Consider the following 18,887-nt stretch of genomic DNA (forward strand, 5'->3'; position numbering starts at 1 on the left):
TTGTAATACAGCAATTGCTTTCAAATGATATCAGACATCACACAGAATCACAGAATGTTAGGGGTTGGAAGGGACCTCTGTGGGTCATCTAGTCCAACCCCCCTGCCGAAGCAGGGTCACCTACAGCAGGCTGCACAGGATGGCGTCCAGGCGGGTCCTGAATATCTCCAGAGAAGGAGACTCCACAACCTCCCTGGGCAGCCTGTTCCAGTGCTCCGTCACCCTCAGAGGGAAGAAATTCTTCCTCATGTTCAGACGGAACTTCCTATGCTTCAGTTTGTGGCCGCTGCCCCTTGTCCTGTCGCTGGGCACCACTGAAAAGAGCTTGGCCCCATCCTCTTGACACCCACCCTTCAGATATTTATAAGCATTTAGAAGATCCCCTCGCAGCCTTCTCTTCTTCAGGCTGAACAAGCCCAGCTCCCTCAACCTTTCCTCATAGGGAAGATGCTTCAGTCCCCTCACCATCCTCGTAGCCCTCCGCTGGACTCTCTCCAGCAGCTCCTCAGCTTTCTTGAGCTGGGGAGCCCAGAACTGGATGCAGTACTCCAGATGGGGCCTCACTAGGGCAGTGTAGAGGGGAAGGAGAACCTCCCTCGACCTGCTGGCCACACTCTTCTTAATGCACCCCAGGATCTCATCGGTCTTCTTGGCAGCCAGGGCACACTGCTGGCTCATGGTTAGCTTGCTGTCCATGAGGACTCCCAGAGCTGCTTCCCAGCAGATGAACCCCGAGCCTGTACTGACTGGTGCATGAAGTTATTCCTCCCCAGGTGCAGGACCCTGCATTTGCCCTTGCTGCATTTCATCAAGTTCCTCTGTGCCCAACTCTCCTGCCTGTCCAGGTCTCGCTGAATGGCAGCACAGCCTTGCAGTATATCCACCGCTCCTCCCAGTTTTGTGTCATCAGCAAACTTACTGAGGGTACACTCTGTCCCGTCATCCAGGTCATTGACGAATAAGTTGAACAAGGCTGGGCCCAGTACTGACCCCTGGGGAACACCACTAGCTACAGGTCTCCAACTAGACTCAGCGCCGCTGATGACAACCCTCTGAGCTCTGCCATTCAGCCAGTTCTCAATCCACCTCACTGTCCACTCATCCAGCCCATACTTTCCGAGCTTGCCTATGAGGATGTTATGGGAGACAGTGTCAGAAGCCTTGCTGAAGTCGAGGTAGACAACATCCATGGCTCTCCCCTCATCTACCCAGCTGGTCACACTATCACAGAGAGCTATCAGCTTGGTCAAGCATGATTTCCCCTTGGTGAATCCATGCTGACTACTCCTGATAACCTTCTTTTCCTCCACTTGCTTAATGATGACATCCAGAATGAGCTGCTCCATCATCTTTCCAGGGATGGAGGTGAGGCTGATGGGCCTGTAGTTCCCTGGGTCCTCCTTCTTGCCCTTTTTGAAGACTGGAGCGACACTGGCTTTTCTCCAGTCCTCAGGTACCTCTCCTGTCCTCCAGGACCTCTCAAAGATGATGGAGAGTGGCTCAGCAATCACATCCGCTAGCTCTCTCAGCACTCGTGGGTGCATTCCATCGGGGCCCATGGATTTGTGGGTATCCAGATTGCTTAAATGATATCTCACACAATCCTCCTCGACCAAGGGAAGTTCTTCCTGTCTCCAGGCTTCGTCTCTTACCTGTAGGGCCTAGGATTCCTGAGGGTCGACCTTAGCACTAAAGACTGAAGCGAAGAAGGCATTCAGTAACTCCACCTTCTCTGCATCCTCTGTCACCAGGGCACCCACCTCGTTCAGCAGCAGCCCCACATTATCCCTAGTCTTACATTTACTGTGTCCCATCTGGAGTACTGCCCCCAGTTCTGGGCTCCCCAGTTCGAGAAAGATGAGGAGCTACTGGAGAGAGTCCAGCGGAGGGCTACGAGGATGATGAGGGGACTGAAGCATCTTCCCTATGAGGAAAGGTTGAGGGAGCTGGGCTTGTTCAGCCTGAAGAAGAGAAGGCTGCGAAGGGACCTAATATATACTTACAAATATCTCAAGGGTGGGTGTCAGGAGGATGGCTCCAGACTCTTTTCAGTGGTGCCCAGCGACAGGACAAGGGGCAACGGGCACAAACGGAAGCATAGGAAGTTCCAGCTGAACATGAGGAAGAATTTCTTCCCTCTGAGGGTGACGGAGCACTGGAACAGACTGCCCAGGGAGGTTGTGGATTCTCCTTCTCTGGAGATATTCAGGACCTGCCTGGACAAGATCCTGTGCAGCCTGCTGTAGGTGACCCTGCTTCGGCAGGGGGGTTGGACTAGATGACCCACAGAGGTCCCTTCCAACCCCTAACATTCTATGATTCTGTGATACTTGAAGAAGCCCTTCTTGTTGTCTTTGACATCCCTTGCCAGATTTAATTCCAGGTAGACCTTAGCCTTCCTCGTTGCATCCCTTCACACTCTGACAGCATTCAGAATACGGATTCCTCCCAAATGGCCTGTCCCTCTCTGCACTGAACAGCGACCAGCGCTCTTGGAACCCCCTACTTTCTGGCGCCCTTGACCCACGGGATTCCTCCAAGTAGTTCCTTGAAGAGGCCAAAGTTAGCTCTCCTGAAGTCCAAAGTTTTGATCCTACTTACCACCCTGCTTCCTCCACACAGGTTCCTGAACTCCACCATTTCACGGCCACTGCAGCCGAGGCTGCCCCCAACCTTCACATCCTCAACTAGTCCCTCTTTGTTCATCAGTAATATAGAATAATAATTCCTGGTGGTCTGTTTAGAAGAATAATGTCTTAAATATACAAACTTTTATTCTGAAAATGGATTGTCTGTAAACTGTTCAGGGACATTGTTTATACTGCAAACAAATTAAATCAATGACATACTCTACACTAAGAAACAACATGATCCAAACATTTGCCTGTGGACTGAGTCAGCCCAACGGCAAGTCAATAGCCTTCATAATTATTGATTAAATTCTATTCTTATGGATATCAACTAATATTTATTTGAAATTATAATGATCAATTACTTGTGTCGGCTATCACAGAGATAAAGGGAAACCCAAGCAACCTTACCTACTTCTAGACAGCACTGGTATAATGATGTCCTAAAAGAAAGTTTTCCTCTTAACCAACACAGTATTTTTCCCTAATAACCAACTTCAAAAGAAAACATCAATTCCCAGAAAACACAGAGCACGATAATCCCACTGTAAGAAAACATTTCTAAAAGTATTTTTATATGTTACTGCATACTTTCATAAAACTCAAATCAGAAAAAATACTTTCTACAAAGTTATTAAAAATCAAAACTGATTAACAAGCAGTAATGAATTTAGAAAAGATTCTAAGATAAAAATAATTCAGTTCTATTTTAAGTAAAGGGAAAATAGACTGTTTTTAAGATTCCAGACTAACTATAAAAAAGAAGATATTAAACAACCAATATATTAAAAATAATATACCTACTTGCCAGTGATGGTCCTCCAAAGCCGCGCACCTGCAATTGCGGGAATGTAAGATCAAACACAATGCACTAACCCAGCAATAATATTTTTTTTCTTTATTCATAAGCAATGTTCAAGTTTGGGACAAAAGGAAGTCTCTGTAACAGCCAAAACAGGAAGGGTACATTAACTTAGAGTAATAGCAATTGTCTTCCGTAAACTTAAAATACCAGTTAAAAATGTAAATGGAAAAAGATCAGGATCTTACATTGCTACTTTTTCACACGGAAGAAGAAGATAACGAATATAACTTCTGCTTTACATCTACAAACTGGCAACTACTTTCATTACATTCCTTGTGAATCTGTAATAGTCTCGCCATCTAGTGGCTGGGTGGAAGTGTGAAGTAGCTACACAGAAGTGTTATACTAGGAAGAATTTTCTTCTGCTTTTTGGAGTGGCACTTCCTTGATTTCAAGTCACTGCAACAAGATTTCTACAGTATTACATCAAGAACCTGATTGTTCTTGAGCTCTGTGTAAAATGTCATCACGCCAAGAGTAAGTTTAAAAAGATAACTACAGTAAAATAATCTTTCTGTAAGATGGGAAACACAGGTCTTCCTAGCCTCATCTCTATGATGCATGGTTAAAAATGCACACTGAAATGGGAGTGAAACATAAATGAAGGTGGGATAGTATTCTTACTCTCTTAGCTTGGTCAGTATTGGTACATCTTGGATTTGCTCAATACAAAAACATTAGTAACTACAGGTAAGAGAGAATTTATGTAAATCGCCACCTTCCAACTAGCGAAGTACTCAACAGTAGCCATGACTTATACAACACAGACCCTAAAAATCAAATTCTGCTAAGCTTATTAAGTCAGCCTCTGAGCTTGTAATGCTTAGGCAGGCAACGGAACAGTAATGAAGACTCCTAGTAAAGCAGTGACAACGTTCTATGCCTCAGAAAAAGTTGCCAATATCTGCTGTAACTTAGCAGGGAACAATAGGCTTTGGCAGTCAGAAATTATGTGGCAACACATCAAAGAGGAACACCACGCTTCTCTGACACCTATTTCCTGCTTTCGTACTATGTTCAGGGGGGTTTCAAACACTTTGCATTGGGATTCAACATCAAAGAAAAGGCAAAATAAGACACATCAAAAAAAAATCTCCCTGACAAATTACAGACTGATGACCATCATGCTGACAAAGAATTAAGATGGTAATGAGGCACAGAACAGGAATTTAAAAAAAATAAAAAACCCAAACAAATACCAGCCCAGCCAGCTCAAAATCTCTTTCAAACTTGGTTGCATTCACACAAGACTATAAACTGGAAACTAAAGACTACATAAAGCAGAAAAAAATCCTCCTCACTCTTTATTTCAGCTGTGCTAAGATAGGTCATGTCTCAGTTTCTTTACAAAGTTGACCAACTGATACTTGGTCTCCCAAACTTTCCAGCAATGATGGATTAATGTCAGAAGAAATCGGAATGTTTAGGAAAACTTTGTATTTCAGAAAATACTGCATTTTCAGACCTATCAGTTAAGAAACAAGAATAATTGTTCACTGATATCAATTACACTCATGCTAAAACAAATGCCCTTTCTATAAAATACAGCAAAACTTCATTGGAAATGGTAACAGATCATCATAGATCTACTCTCTCTGAAATTAGCTAATACTTTTACAACAATCACGGTATCAAAGTGGATTTAGTAATGAACCAACATGCTCTGAATTGCAGGTGTTTAAATGAGGAACTGTACCAGTATGCTGTCTTACCTTTTATCCTCGAGAATACCAAATCTTTTAGTATCTGAAAAACTAGCACTCCAAGTATTATGAGTGAAGTCAGATGATACACTCTCCAAGAAGTCAGTGCAACAAACCTGGAATGTCAAGAAGAAATAAACGTTGAACACTTTTAAACTTATTGGAAGTATAAATAAACTGACAGCTGCTATTAGTACTGACAATAAAGAGAAAAAAATAAATTGATATTACTACGTTAATTGAATTTAGTTTCTCCCCAGAACCTTTTCACAGGAAGCAAACACGGAGAGCTCCAAGCACAACACTCTCATTCAACAATGCAATTGTTAAACATACATTGAGTTCATAGTAGATTTCTGTCCACACTTTCATCTAAGCACAGAGGAAGTATAGAAAACAAAATATTTTAATTATCGCATAGGACACATTACTTTAAAAATTAACTATATGGTTTTATGAACATAAATTGTCTTGGCACAACTTTCTTTTTTGTTCGCATACAGAAAAGGTTAAGACATTTCATTGTGTTTTCTGTACTACCTACGTTAACACCAGATTTTTCTACAAACAATTCTTTCAAATACAAAGATGAGGTAAAACTGTACCATACACTGGTCACCCTCACCTCCATCCCTGGAAAGGTGATGGAGCAGCTCATTCAGGATGTCATCATTAAGCAAGTGGAGGAAAAGCAGGTTATCAGGAGTAGTCAACATGAATTCATCAAGGAGAAATCATGCTTGACCAATCTGATAGCCTTCTATGATGGCGTGACTGGCTGGGTGGATGAGGGGAGAGCAGTGGATGTTGTCTACTTTGACTTCAGCAAGGCTTTTGACACTGTCTCCCACAACATCCTCCTAGGGAAGCTCAGGAAGTTTGGGCTGCATGAGTGGACAGTGAGGTGGACTGAGAACTGGCTGAATGGCAGAACTCAGAGGGTTGTCATCAGCGGTGCTGAGTCTAGTTGGAGGCCTGTAACTGGTGGTGTCGTCAGGGATCAGTACTGGGCCCAGCCTTGTTCAACTTATTCGTCAATGAACTGGATGACGGGACAGAGTGTACCCTCAACAAGTTTGCTGATGACACAAAACTGGGAGGACTGGCTGATTCACCAGAAGGCTGTGCTGCCATTCAGAGAGACCTGGATAGGCTGAAGAGCTGGGCACAGAGGAACCTGATGAAGTTCAACAAGGGCAAGTGCAGGGTCCTGTGCCTGGGGAGGAACAACCCCATGCACCAGTACAGGCTTGGGGTGGACCTGCTGGAGAGCAGCTCTGCGGAGAGGGACCTAGGTGTCCTTGTGGACTAACCACAAGATAGCAGTGTGCTCTGGCTGCCAAGAAGGTCAATGGTATCCTGGGGTTCATTAAGTGGAATGTGGAAAGAGGTTGAGGGAGGTTCTCCTTCCCCTCTACTCTGCCCTGGTGAGGCCCCATCTGGAGTACTGTGTCCAGTTCTGGGCTGCCCAGTTCAAGAAAGATGAGGGGCTACTGGAGAGAGTCCAGCAGAGGGCTACGAGGATGAGGAGGGGACTGGAGCATCTCTCCTATGAGGAAAGGCTGAGGGAGCTGGGCTTGTTCAGCCTGAAGAAGAGAAGGCTGCAAGGGGACCTAATATATACTTACAAATACCTCAAGGGTGGGTGTCAAGAGGATGGGGCCAGACTCTTTTCAGTGGTGCCCAGCAACAGGACAAGGGGCAATGGGCACAAACGGAAGCATGGGAAGTTCCAGCTGAACATGAGGAAGAACTTCTTCCCTCTGAGGGTGACAGAGCACTGGAACAGGCTGCCCAGGGAGGTTGTGGAGTCTCCTTCTCTGGAGATATTCAAGACCCGCCTGGACAAGGTCCTGTGCAGTCTGCTGTAGGTGACCCTGCTTTGGCAGGGGGTTGGGCTAGATGATCCCACAGAGGTCCCTTCCAACCCCCACTATTCTGTGATAATACTCAATCTTGTCTTCATAATAAGCTTTTGTGAATTTTGTTTTTATTACATAAAAATTTTAGAACATGTCTAATCAAGTCCAGCACACCTAGACTCAGAACATATGATCTATAATCTCATGCACTGTGTTTGGGTATAAGCTAGTCTATCTGTTTTATTGACAAATATCTTAACTCACACAAAAGTGTCCAAAGCATAAAATAATTAAAATTCAATTAAATTAATACAGCAGATGTATTTTAATAGGCACATTAATTCAGAGATCTGAATACAGATAATAGCACACCAGTATGTTTTTCAAGGTAAGAGCAAAAAGAATTAGCTTACCAAAAAAAGCTGGCCCTAGCCAAAACCAATACAAAGCCACTGTGCAAGGCAGTGGATCAAATGAGAATACCAACAGAAACAAAATCATACAGAGATGGAAGGTTTCCAAGAAACCTCTCAGATTTTAAAACAGGACAATTGGCCACCCAACTAGCTGCTGCTGCAGAGATTTTCTGCAAGAAAGAGGGGGAAGGGAAGTGAAAAGCAGCAGCAAGCATGGCCACTGGAGGAAGCCAAGAGACACCCTGTGAGCACATTTGGATTTTTAAAAAGAAAATTGACCTCTAGATGTTTCTAACAACCTCAGGACACACTGCAGTTTTTGAAAACTGCTCCAGTATTTCTTGCAATTCTCAAAAAACCAAGACTTTATCAAAGAAAACATTCGTGCCACCGATTTTCCTATTTAACACAAACTCACAATGACCAATCACCCTGAGCAGACCAGAATACAATTTCCAATACGAACAGATAAACTAACTCAAAGATTTCCTGAATATGAAGCATTTCTACATCTGTGCAGAGTTTGAATTATAAGACTACTCTGTAAAAATGTATGAAATCAGTATTTCTATACAATCTCAGCCAGCTCAAGAAAAGCAATAGAGATGTTTAGAGAAATATGATTACAAGGTACGTTCTTTCAAAGCTGCTCAAGCATAGCTCATTAAATCAAATCTCCTAACAGCTTTGCATCATGTTGTCCCACTGTTTTTCTTGGTGATAATCTTCACCATAAAACATCAAGTTTAACTGCACTGGAGACTTTGCTTAACCTACTTATTTAACTTATCGATAATGGAGGAGACGTGACACTGTAGAGAAAAATCTAATTAATTTTTCATACAACTTCTAGGCATCAGAAGTTTGTAAAAAATGCAGTTATGTGGGCTTCATAGCATGCTTGTTCTTTAGGTTCTTCATGGTGCTTGTGCATTAATATTTTATAGAATCAAACACCATGTCCTGATTTAGCAGTTGCCCATTGGCCTGTCCTCATTGGTTTAAAAAAGTACTTCAATACTGAAATTTATGTGTGTGTTTGAATGCATGTGCATACATACACACACATTCTACGAGTTGTTAAAGGTAAGATCAGATGTTTACTGAGAAGGTTTAGCCTGTCTTTCAAAGAGCATACAGAACGTGTTTGACCTACTTTATGCTCATGACTAAACCATACTCCCAGTTTCACTGCAATCACAGCTGTCACCTGCTGTTAAAAACTATTGCACTAATGCGGACGAGGATTAGCAAACCAGGATTAACAAGGTAGCATCCTCTCTGAAAGATGTCTCCAAGTCATGTCATTCTACCTTTGCGGTACTGCAGTCTCTCTGCTCCGTAGCTTTTGGGGAAAAATAACTGTCATATAGTTAGAGCAGCTAATGCAGTAGCCAAACAAGGGTTCTTCACTCATGTTGAGAGCTTTGAATTGTTCTGACGGAACTTAGTGCCTTAACATTATGAGCTGTCACACGCCTTCCTCCCCTGCTTCAGTACTGCTTATTCACCCTGCGCTGCTGGCAAGACAGACCACCTCTTATGGATTCATTCACAGCCAGTGTGTGTCAGCCCTCAAGTGCTCCAGCAAGATGGATTAGCAAAACTGTCTGCAAGCCTTGTCAGCTAGACCCATGTCCTTGAAGCCCTTACTGGTCAAAACCTGATAAGGTCACCTTTCAGGGCCAGAGTTTTTTGCATATGTCTACCATAAACGTATAAAAAAATGCTGAGATCTGAAAACCACTTGCTATGCTAATAATGGCAATGATGCGTAGCAACCAGACCAACAAAAAGTTTCAGTGGAACTTATGCTTATTATTAGAAGTCAAGGCTTTTTTTTCCCCTTCTTTCTTACGGAAAAGAAGAGTTTACTTAAGGATTTCTGACACACATGCATATCTGACAAACCTGAAAGGTTCCAGAATGGCATCATCATATTCGACACAAAAATGTTTGTTCAGTAGAAGAATCAATAGCTATGCTTTCACAACAAACGTTTATGCTATCTTTTTAAATAAAACAGACTGAATTTCAAATTGTTTAACTTCTTCTACAAGGGGTGTGGAAGTAACAACCATTACCAGAGACATAAACAAGATTTGTCCCCCCCATGAAATTCTGCAGTATTTTGAGAGATATGGGTTGTTTTTTTTTCAGAAAGCAAAGGTTAAATCAATGTATAGAATTATGCATTTTACACAATAACTTCAGCAGTTAACAGGGCAGCTTGCATGACAAGGGGGCAAGAATCTCCACTGCAGACAGTGTGGGACTGCACAAAAAAGGCCACAGGGTGCCACAGGCTCAGTCCCCAGAACTGGCTGAAATGGGTATCCCTGGCACGTGGGAGACCTTCATCAGACACGGCTCCAGAGGTAGGACACAGCTGCCTGGTTTCTGGGCACCCAAAGAACGTCTCCAGTCACCCCCCTGATAGCTGATGGCAACAGTGGTCTCACTGGTGAAAGACGCGCTCTGGCTGACGTATAAAGCAGCCAAGTGCCAGAGCTCCTGGAGGCAGTAAGGAGGTGGCAGACCACTACAGAATATGATCTCCAAAATTTGACTGGGTAAGCAGCTGAGCAACTCGATCCGACTGCACCTACTTTGAGGGGGAGTTCAGAGCAGCTGACCTCCTGTTATCCTTTCAACCTACAGTCTTCTGCGTAGGAAGAATGCAGGCTTCACTATGGGAAACTGAGAAACCAGGATTATAAAAAGAAATAGGAGAGACATCAACGATTGACCGTTAGGATAATTAAGCAGTGGTGGCCCACAGAGGTTGTGGGATTTCCATCCTTGAAGGCTGTCAAGACAAAACACTGAGCAACCTGTTCTGAATTGAGTACTGATCTTTTCTGAGCTGGACGTTGCACTAGAGACCTCCCAGTGCCCCTACTGACCCGAACTATATTTTCATTCTATGACTATTTTAGTCTATTAAAAGTGGCTAGCAGATTTTTTTTCTGCAAGATACTGAACTTAGGACTTTAAGGCATAACAGTTTCTATTTCTTGGCCTGGTTGTACTGCAGCTGGACTGCAACGATTCTAAACAGCAAAATTAAGAGTCAAAAATTAACTATTTCCACGATTAAAAGTCAAAATTCTTCCACTGCATGATGGCAAACTCTTTGTATTGCAATTTAAAAATCATATGTATGTACAATACTACATACAAGTGAGATTTACTGAAAAAGAGAGCACACCATTCTGAAACTCCACTGAGAGCTACCCTAGCTGCTCTTCAGCATTTCAGTCACCTTCATTTCTTCCTACCTACACACGATTACAGAGTAAAAAACAATTTTCTTAAATTCCATAACGCAACTTCTCTTAGCAAGTCATACTCCTATTTTTACTGTCACACAAATAAGCATGCGTTGCCATTAATCTCTATTGCCTGTTCAGAAGTGGCTAAATTCAAATGTAACCTTTTCAGTATTTTGACAACTTCCCTAATTTCCTAAAATGTTAAGTTCAAGAATCATGCTCTGACTAAAAATAAATAAAGAATATCCTTTTGACAAGCTCCCCACTGCCATGAAGGTCAGACGGAAAGAAAAGATGGGACAACAGACGCAGCTGAAATCCCAGTGGCATCACAAGACTGTACATAGCAGAAGAGCAACACGTTAAAACTAATGATTAGGCCTAATCGGGTCAGAGAGCTCCTTTACTTGCTACTGGAAGTGATATTATCTAATATTGCATCACCTAAAGATAGCAAAGTACCCTAAGCTACCTTGTCCTTCTTGTCTTTTCTCTAACTGTTTATAGTGTGGGATGGTCATTATGTCAATACTGGCAAGATATGTTAACTAACACAACAAATGATCCCTTGCATCTGTTCTATCAAGAAGTAGCCACCTCCCACTGCAGAGCTCCTGGGACAATGAACTGCACAAACCTGGTCACACAGAGTCATTCGAGCAGCACAAGAAGGTTAAAAAATTTCAGAGGCAAATATGGTCACACGATACTGCAGTCTGTAAACATAATGAACTCTTACAGGGCACGGCAAAAGCTATTTTTAATCAAACTTGTGAGATACAGGGAAGGCACGGACCTACTAAATTGCTTTAGAATTTAAATATATCAATTTGATGATACAAGCCTAATTTCAGCTGTGAAGGTATATTGTTTTACAACATGTTGTAGAATTATGAATGACTTGCACTTTGCAAACACAAACCAGAAGAGAAAATATTTCATCAAGAATTAAACAATTTAGATTATCAGCAGCCAGAGCTAGTTATTTCTGGAAAGCATTAGTAGGTAAATTTTTAATAACTATCTATCCTTGGATGAATTCCAGAAATATCCACACAAATCCTTAAAAGCTGTGAACAGCACAGACGTGAACATGGAGCTTTTCTTCACAATCAGCTACGACAACACATTCATTGGCTGCATGAGGGATCGGCAAACTTCAGTTCAGTGTTGAACAAACACATATTTACATCTTACAACCAGATTCCAAACACTTCAGAGTATTTTTTGCGGCTTTTTAAACACCATAGGTTGGTATATACTTGTTTCCTCATTAAACGCCGAGATAAAAATTCACGAGACACCTTCCAGGCACAGTTTCCCACAGAACCAGCCTTGCTCCGTAAGAGACGGCTGTCAGGCACCACGGACCAGAAGCGAGAACTGCCCACAGCCCCAGCTGAGGAAGCCCTGTGCAAGCGTGGGCTACGGCACAAACGAGCTAGAGAACGGCTCTCACCTGTACAGACCAAGTATTTCCAGGGCATTTTGAGGACGCTCAACTGCCAACAAGGGATACTGTGCTTTTTTTATCTGCGAATTTTAAAGGTGTGTCTACTCCTGCTTTTACAGGGAACTGCCCAGCACTGTTTCAGACAGACGTCTACAGTGAAGGCACGCAGATAAGGAAAAAATGTGGTCATGACTGTTTCCTGGTGGCAACTGTTTCCTGCTTGGAGCTGAGCATAGACCATCGTTCCATGCTTACTGCTGGAGTGATCAGCTGTGGTCTGGCTGCAACAAATTCTGATCCTGTCTCAAGCAAGAGGTCTGGGGAAGGGGAGGAGGGTTAGTTTTATTCTAAATACAGCATGAAACAGACTTCCTGAAGGACCTTGCTGAAAGCCACCGCAAAGGCAGTATCAGAAAGCTTGTGCTCTGACTGATCACCGGCTCAATCGTTTTGTTTTCCCACTTGTGAATCAAGAAGCAATAACATATATTAAATTCAACTATATTTTATTTAAAGGTAATGTAACACTTTGACTCCCCTAACTGAAAAAACATCCCAAAGCACGTTTGCAAAATCTGCTCTTTACATCTACCAAACACGGGAATTTACAGCTTCCATGTGAATTGTTCTTAGGTGTAAATGATTTTCATATTAAGCTTCTGTAAATATGAAAATGCAGTATCTATAAATATTAAAATCCAAGTGTTCAAGTATTCAACACATTTGAAATCCAAAACTCAATAATACAGTATTTTTCCTGTTGTACCTTTAGCACACCGTGGTGTGAGCCAAAGTATTTAGATACTTGTTCAAGAATTACAGTGCAAAAATCCTTTCCCCATCCCTGCACAAAGTGTAAATACTCACTTAAGGTGGAACAAGATATGCACGCTTTTTTGTAGAATCTATTTACAGAACAGAATCTGGTAGAATCTTAACACATTTATACGGTATTTAACTGTCAGTTGGCATGTCTGAAAGATACACAAAGACTGTGGTACCGCTGATTCCCTGGTGCAGAGGGGAAAACATACTACATGTAAGAAAATACATTTGCATATGTGCTGTCAAAATTTTTGGACTGAACAAAGACTTAACAAATTCTGTCTAAAAAAACTCCTCACTCCTAAAAAAATCATAATTTGTTGAATAAAATAATTTCAAAAACTATTTACTCTTCATCTGATGTTAATGCAGATTTAAAATATGCACACCACCACTGTGGGTGCCCGGGAGCTTGAACTCAAATAGCTGTATATCTGTTTAGCTGAAAACACGTGAAATACTGTAATAGAATGCTTCTTAAAATAAATACATTGAAAATGTTTAAAATTATTTTTGATTTAGTGGAGAAAACTGTAAGCTTCTGTGCAGACATAAACTAGAAAGAAACATCTTTTTTAATTTAAAGTTTTCTCTAAGAAAGCCATCCAAGCACTTAGATATCATGATTTTTAATAAAATAGTTCAAACAGAATAGAATGAAGAACTAGAAAGCAGTCGATTTGCAACTTAGGTGCCAACCAGCAATGAGTCTTCCATTGGATAGTGCCTAGAAGACTAAAAATTCTATCATTAAGTACATAAAAAAACAGAATAGGCATGATTATCATTCTAAAACTTGCAACATTTTCTTTAATTCTGTCTTTATTCTGACAAAAACAATTCAGTCATCAGTCTTTCATTCAAGAGGCTTATTTGTCAGGTTTTATTCAAAAGATTAGGATCGTATTTGTTCAGCCAGAAAGCACAGATGAAATCAAACCTGGACAGCTGCTTTTTAGAAAACCTTCTAGAACTTATTAGGAATAAAGATTTTGGAATAATAAATAAATCTCTTGCGATAAGAAACAGACTCCCACAAACTTAAACTACCATTACTTTGACAGCCACCTACAGAAGTGGTAGTTCTCTCAGAGGTCTGTGCACAGGTTGCAAGGCAAAAGGCAAAGACTGCTGGACAATTCTAACTAAAGTTAGCAACACGTAGGACAGGAATTCAAAGTGCATATTCTCTCTACCCCAGCTACAAGAAACTACATTTTAAACCTACAAATTAGTCTAAATAAAAATGAAAATAGTACAATTCTCTGAGAAAAAAATATTAGAAAAATCTTTAAAATGCTTTGCATTTAATCACTAAAGACAAATTTGCTTATAAGCCGGTAAATTTGGAAGTATATTGATGGTCTGGGAAATAGGATCAAGTCAATAATAAAATGCTGCATTGCAAAATTATCTCACACTGTTTGCAAGGCAACCTCTTGGGGAATGCAGCAGTTAGAATCCTGTTTCAACATCTGCGGCTTCTAGATCAGATTTACTGTACCCTATTACATTCAGATACACATATAAAATAAAAAATTGAAATGAGGGAAGTTTAAATGACCTAAACGACACACCCTCTGGGCCTACCATGCCATCAAATGCTAGTTATATCAGTGACAAAAGGGAACGGTATTTCCATGGCAGTTAAAATTATTTTGAATTAGACACGCAACATCAAATGATCTGGCTTCCTTTGTTCTTCGCAGAAACATGCCCAGATGACCTTAGTTAGCCTGTACTCTGGCAAAGTCCAGAGAAATCTTAAGCCCATTTTCTCATACAGTAGCAGCAGCTCAATGTTAAACAATCCACCTCTACCACGCTGCCCTAAATCTCCTTTTCTCTAATGCTCCCATTAGTCCTGTAACATCTATCATGGAGCATAACATATCCCCCTCAAAACTTCCATGGTTCTCAAAATTCTGCTTACTGTTTGAAAGGTTTCATTATGTTGAGTTAATACATGAAGAAACTATCACCTCTCTCAAAACAACTGCCTTCAACACAGAATTTGTACTTTTTAGCAAGACAGAATAAACATAAGCCAGGCTGCAATTCATCTATTCCCCTTTGTTTGGGATTTCCATCTTCCGCAAAGTCCTTATCCTGGATTTGGTCCTAAATTGTTCAGTAATGCTCGCTGTCCCTCAGTTCCTCAATTATCCCATTTGATTTCTTTCCTGATTGATCCAGTTTTCATCCTACTGGTTGAAAAATGCTGTAAACTGCCCAGGTTCTTACGTAACGCTGTCTGGCTCTCAAACAATGTCAATTTTCATTCCTGTAAACCAATCTCTCAGCCAAAACTATGCAAACTGCCACTAAATAGCTGCTGAGATAATGGCTTCAATTTCTTTTTGCTAACTAAATGAAATTAATTTAACTTTCTGTTCCACTTTTCTACATCCAAAGCCTTCAAAAGTTTCAGTAATTTGTACTGGAAAAGCGAACATAAGCTTAAAACTGCCTGAGTGAAAACAAGACAATTGTATCACAACTTGCGTCACCATCAAAATTTTAGCTTTACTTGAGAAAGTTTATTTTGGAATATCACCTTCTAGGGAAAAAAAAAATAAAAAACAACCCAACAAACCACAAACATTTTTTTAAGCTTGCAGAACAAACAGCAAATTACTGTACTGTAGTTGGGTATAATAAAGTAGTCACAATACCAATAAGTTACAAAAGCTTGGTAAAAGGCAGCAAATTAAGTAAATTAAGACCATCAGCCCAAAAGAAACAAACCAGCACCCATGCAAGAAACCCGTTCACGTGGATGCACAGTGAATTTCAAAACTGCCTATGCCACAATTTTTATCTTCTCTTTTCTGATAATGAATGTACCATAATTACAAAAGATATATATAACCTCCTCTACTACCCTTCTCTAAGGGATAAAACATAGAAACTCTTACTAGGGCTTGAGGCAGGATTACAGTCTATCTATTTACTTGTCTGCTATCCTGATGTTTTGGGATTATTTTCCCCAAATCCAAAGTAACTAGTAAGGTAGCTCCCAGATTTCCTAAGACAAAGATATCTGAAGAATGAAATTTCCCAAATTCAAAACCCCAGTTTAGTATCTGCTTGCTATAAGATGAAAAACATTTTGACACAGAAACATATAGATGTGTCCTCCTGACTTGGGAGATATTATAAATTTAAGACAGTGATCTGCAGGCCAACATACTACGGACTGGCCTCAAAATGTCCATACCCCTTCTTACTCCAACTCACTTAATTTTCATGCATTTTTCTTCATGTTTTGATTTCACAGATTTCTTTTATTCCGATTCTCACTTAATTTAGTTTGCTAATCTTCCTCCTGTTGACTGCCACTGATGAATTTCCCACATACATTCTAAATTACAGCAAATATTTTGAACTAAACATTTTCTTCCTAAGGATTTAAATTTGGGCAGAATTAATTCCTTCTGCATTAGTTTTTCTTGGTATGTTCTCAGATTTGAGTGTGGTTTTGGGAAAGTGTAAGTCAGAGGGGAAAAATCAGGATTCTGAAACAGCTGAATTACTGCGTAAGCTGAATTAAAGCAACAGGGAAGAAAATATTTCTATATTGCAACTTCAATAACCGGACTCATCAAAAATCCAGAGTTGTTCAAGTAAAATTAAAAGCTGAATTTACATAGCAAATATGATCTACCCAGAGTCTCTGTGAATTTCTTACTAATGACATCTGGTGGCATGCTGGCAGTGAGGAATGGTTTGGATGGATAAAAGCCACATGATGCTCACACAAGGACTAAGTGAGTCATCCTTAAAGAAGGGACCACACAAACTGCTGGGGGAAGACAACCACCAGCCTCCCAGACCCCTAGGAGGTACTGCTACACTGACTGAAAAACGCTAGTGATCGCCACACCAGCCGTCTACGAGTAACATCACCGGCATAACAGGCCCACCTAATACAAACCAGACCAAGAAGAAAGTAACATTTTGCAAGCAGTGGACTTCCTAAGGCTCAGGACGCCAAGTTCACAAGGACGTCCTGTTTGACTGAGCAGTGCCCCGACGACCCCATTTCCAGTGGTACCCACGGCCAACAGGGACAGCAGGCGGAAATTTAAGTCAACGCACTCCAGATGAACATCATGACATAGCTGTACCAACAGGTATACAGTTACGGACAGCTATACAAACGTGGCTGCTGCATGGCTAATAGCTCAGTTCCTTTCTTGTAAGGAAGAGTAAAAATCCAGACGCAGGCACACACTGCGTACGCACACTGCTCCAAATGTGCAGAAACCTTGCTTCATGGGCAAGCTATCCATCAAGATGTAGTAGTGGCAGCATTTACAGCTTGTGTGCAAACACCCCAAAGAAATGCTGAGCCTAGTACTATTTTTCTCACTTAGAAGAATAAAATTAATGAACGGAAAGTACTTTGAGATCTCTCCATGGTAAGCATTATCATTGCCAAGCAGAGATTTCAAATAAGACACACTTTAAAAACAAATCCTGAAGTGAATTGGATACTTCAAACCAAACCAAACGAAACACTTCAATAACAAATCTTAAAACAAACTGGATACTTAAAACACACCAAAGCTCCAAACTCTGAATGAGTTTTTGTAATTAACACTTAAACAGCAATTAGATTTTATATCTGAAATAAACTTTCTACCACAGTCTTTACAGCCAGTTCAGATATAAGAAATATTGTTTCCTCTCTTGATTAATTAATTCTCCCATACAAAAAAAAGAAAATTATTTTGGTCTGAGACCAAAGAAAACAAAACAATCTGAGTATGGATGGTGACAAAAGACACTATTTTTAATGGTAAATTTGGCCAGCATACTTTTCTAAATCAAGGAATGATACTTGTCTTTTACACAGTTGGGTCAGTTCATTTGTTCATCCAGTACAACGACATCATATAATGTCATTAACAACAGACCTGCAGTAACATACACGTTTGCCTATCAGAAAGGATATAAGAATACTCAGAGAAAAATTTGGATTTCGGCTAGCAATGAGAATGGCAAACAGGGTAAGGCAACAAATTCATTCCACAAGGAGACAGACACAGAGAAAAGATCTATTACATCTTAGTCATTCTACTGCCTCTCTTCCCGAGAATCCCTGTGGAAATCAGTCGTTTGGGGAACTGGTGAATAGATGCAACTGGTCCATCTAACGCTGACCTTGCAGACATTAACGTATTATGTTTGAAATCAGTAACTGCAAATATAAAACATAGATTTGAAACAAGTATCTGCAAACTACAAAAGACATATCACAGAATTACTAAAAATAAACTTGTCCCCCGACCTAACAGAAATATTTAAGATGACAGATTGGGAAAACAAAAATGAAAAGCTGCCACTATTTTCTCTACTCCCCCAAGTAATAATTAGACTAGAATACTAGCTTAAAATCTAGGGCTGACTTTTAATATTTGTCTAAGATTAAACCTAAGATTGAAAGTTATCAGTCAGCAGCCTAACACTTAGAAAACCTGGACTAAACTTCGGGCACCAGCACAGAGTTTCTCTGCCCTTGGGCAAATCACTCACTTTTTCAGTACTACATGTGCAAAACAGGAAAAAAACATCTTATTTTCCTCATGTGGTATTTTGACTTCAGCTAGTAAACTATCTACAGCGGAAAAGAATAATCCATGTCACATTTCAGATGATTAGGTGCTAAATGATATATTTAACCCTTGTTCATTTTCAATATTTTCAGCTAAGGTCATTTGAGGCAGGAGGCTTAAAGCTGTTCCTGGTGAATAAATAATGGAAGTGCTAAGTGACAAATGCTTTTTCAATAAATAGATTTCTTTTTACTTTAACTGGCAGCCTTGTTTCACTCATTTTTGAGAAAATTTTAT

The 18,887-nt window shown here is 40.7% G+C and overlaps 1 protein-coding gene across 1 annotated transcript in view; it reads right to left on the reverse strand.

Annotated features, from left to right (window-relative positions):
- The window catches only part of RETREG1 (reticulophagy regulator 1), a 72,321-nt gene that overhangs the window by 50,476 nt on the left and 2,958 nt on the right, over positions 1–18,887 (reverse strand). The window contains exons 2-3 of the mRNA XM_075417120.1: positions 5,208–5,314; positions 3,435–3,465 (exon numbers count right to left, since the gene is read on the reverse strand). Of these exons, the coding sequence (XP_075273235.1) occupies positions 3,435–3,465; positions 5,208–5,314 (138 nt within the window). The remainder of the gene's footprint in view (positions 1–3,434; positions 3,466–5,207; positions 5,315–18,887) is intronic.

Source organism: Opisthocomus hoazin, chromosome 3 (assembly GCF_030867145.1).
Source record: "Opisthocomus hoazin isolate bOpiHoa1 chromosome 3, bOpiHoa1.hap1, whole genome shotgun sequence".
NCBI classification, from domain to species: Eukaryota; Metazoa; Chordata; class Aves; order Opisthocomiformes; family Opisthocomidae; genus Opisthocomus; species Opisthocomus hoazin.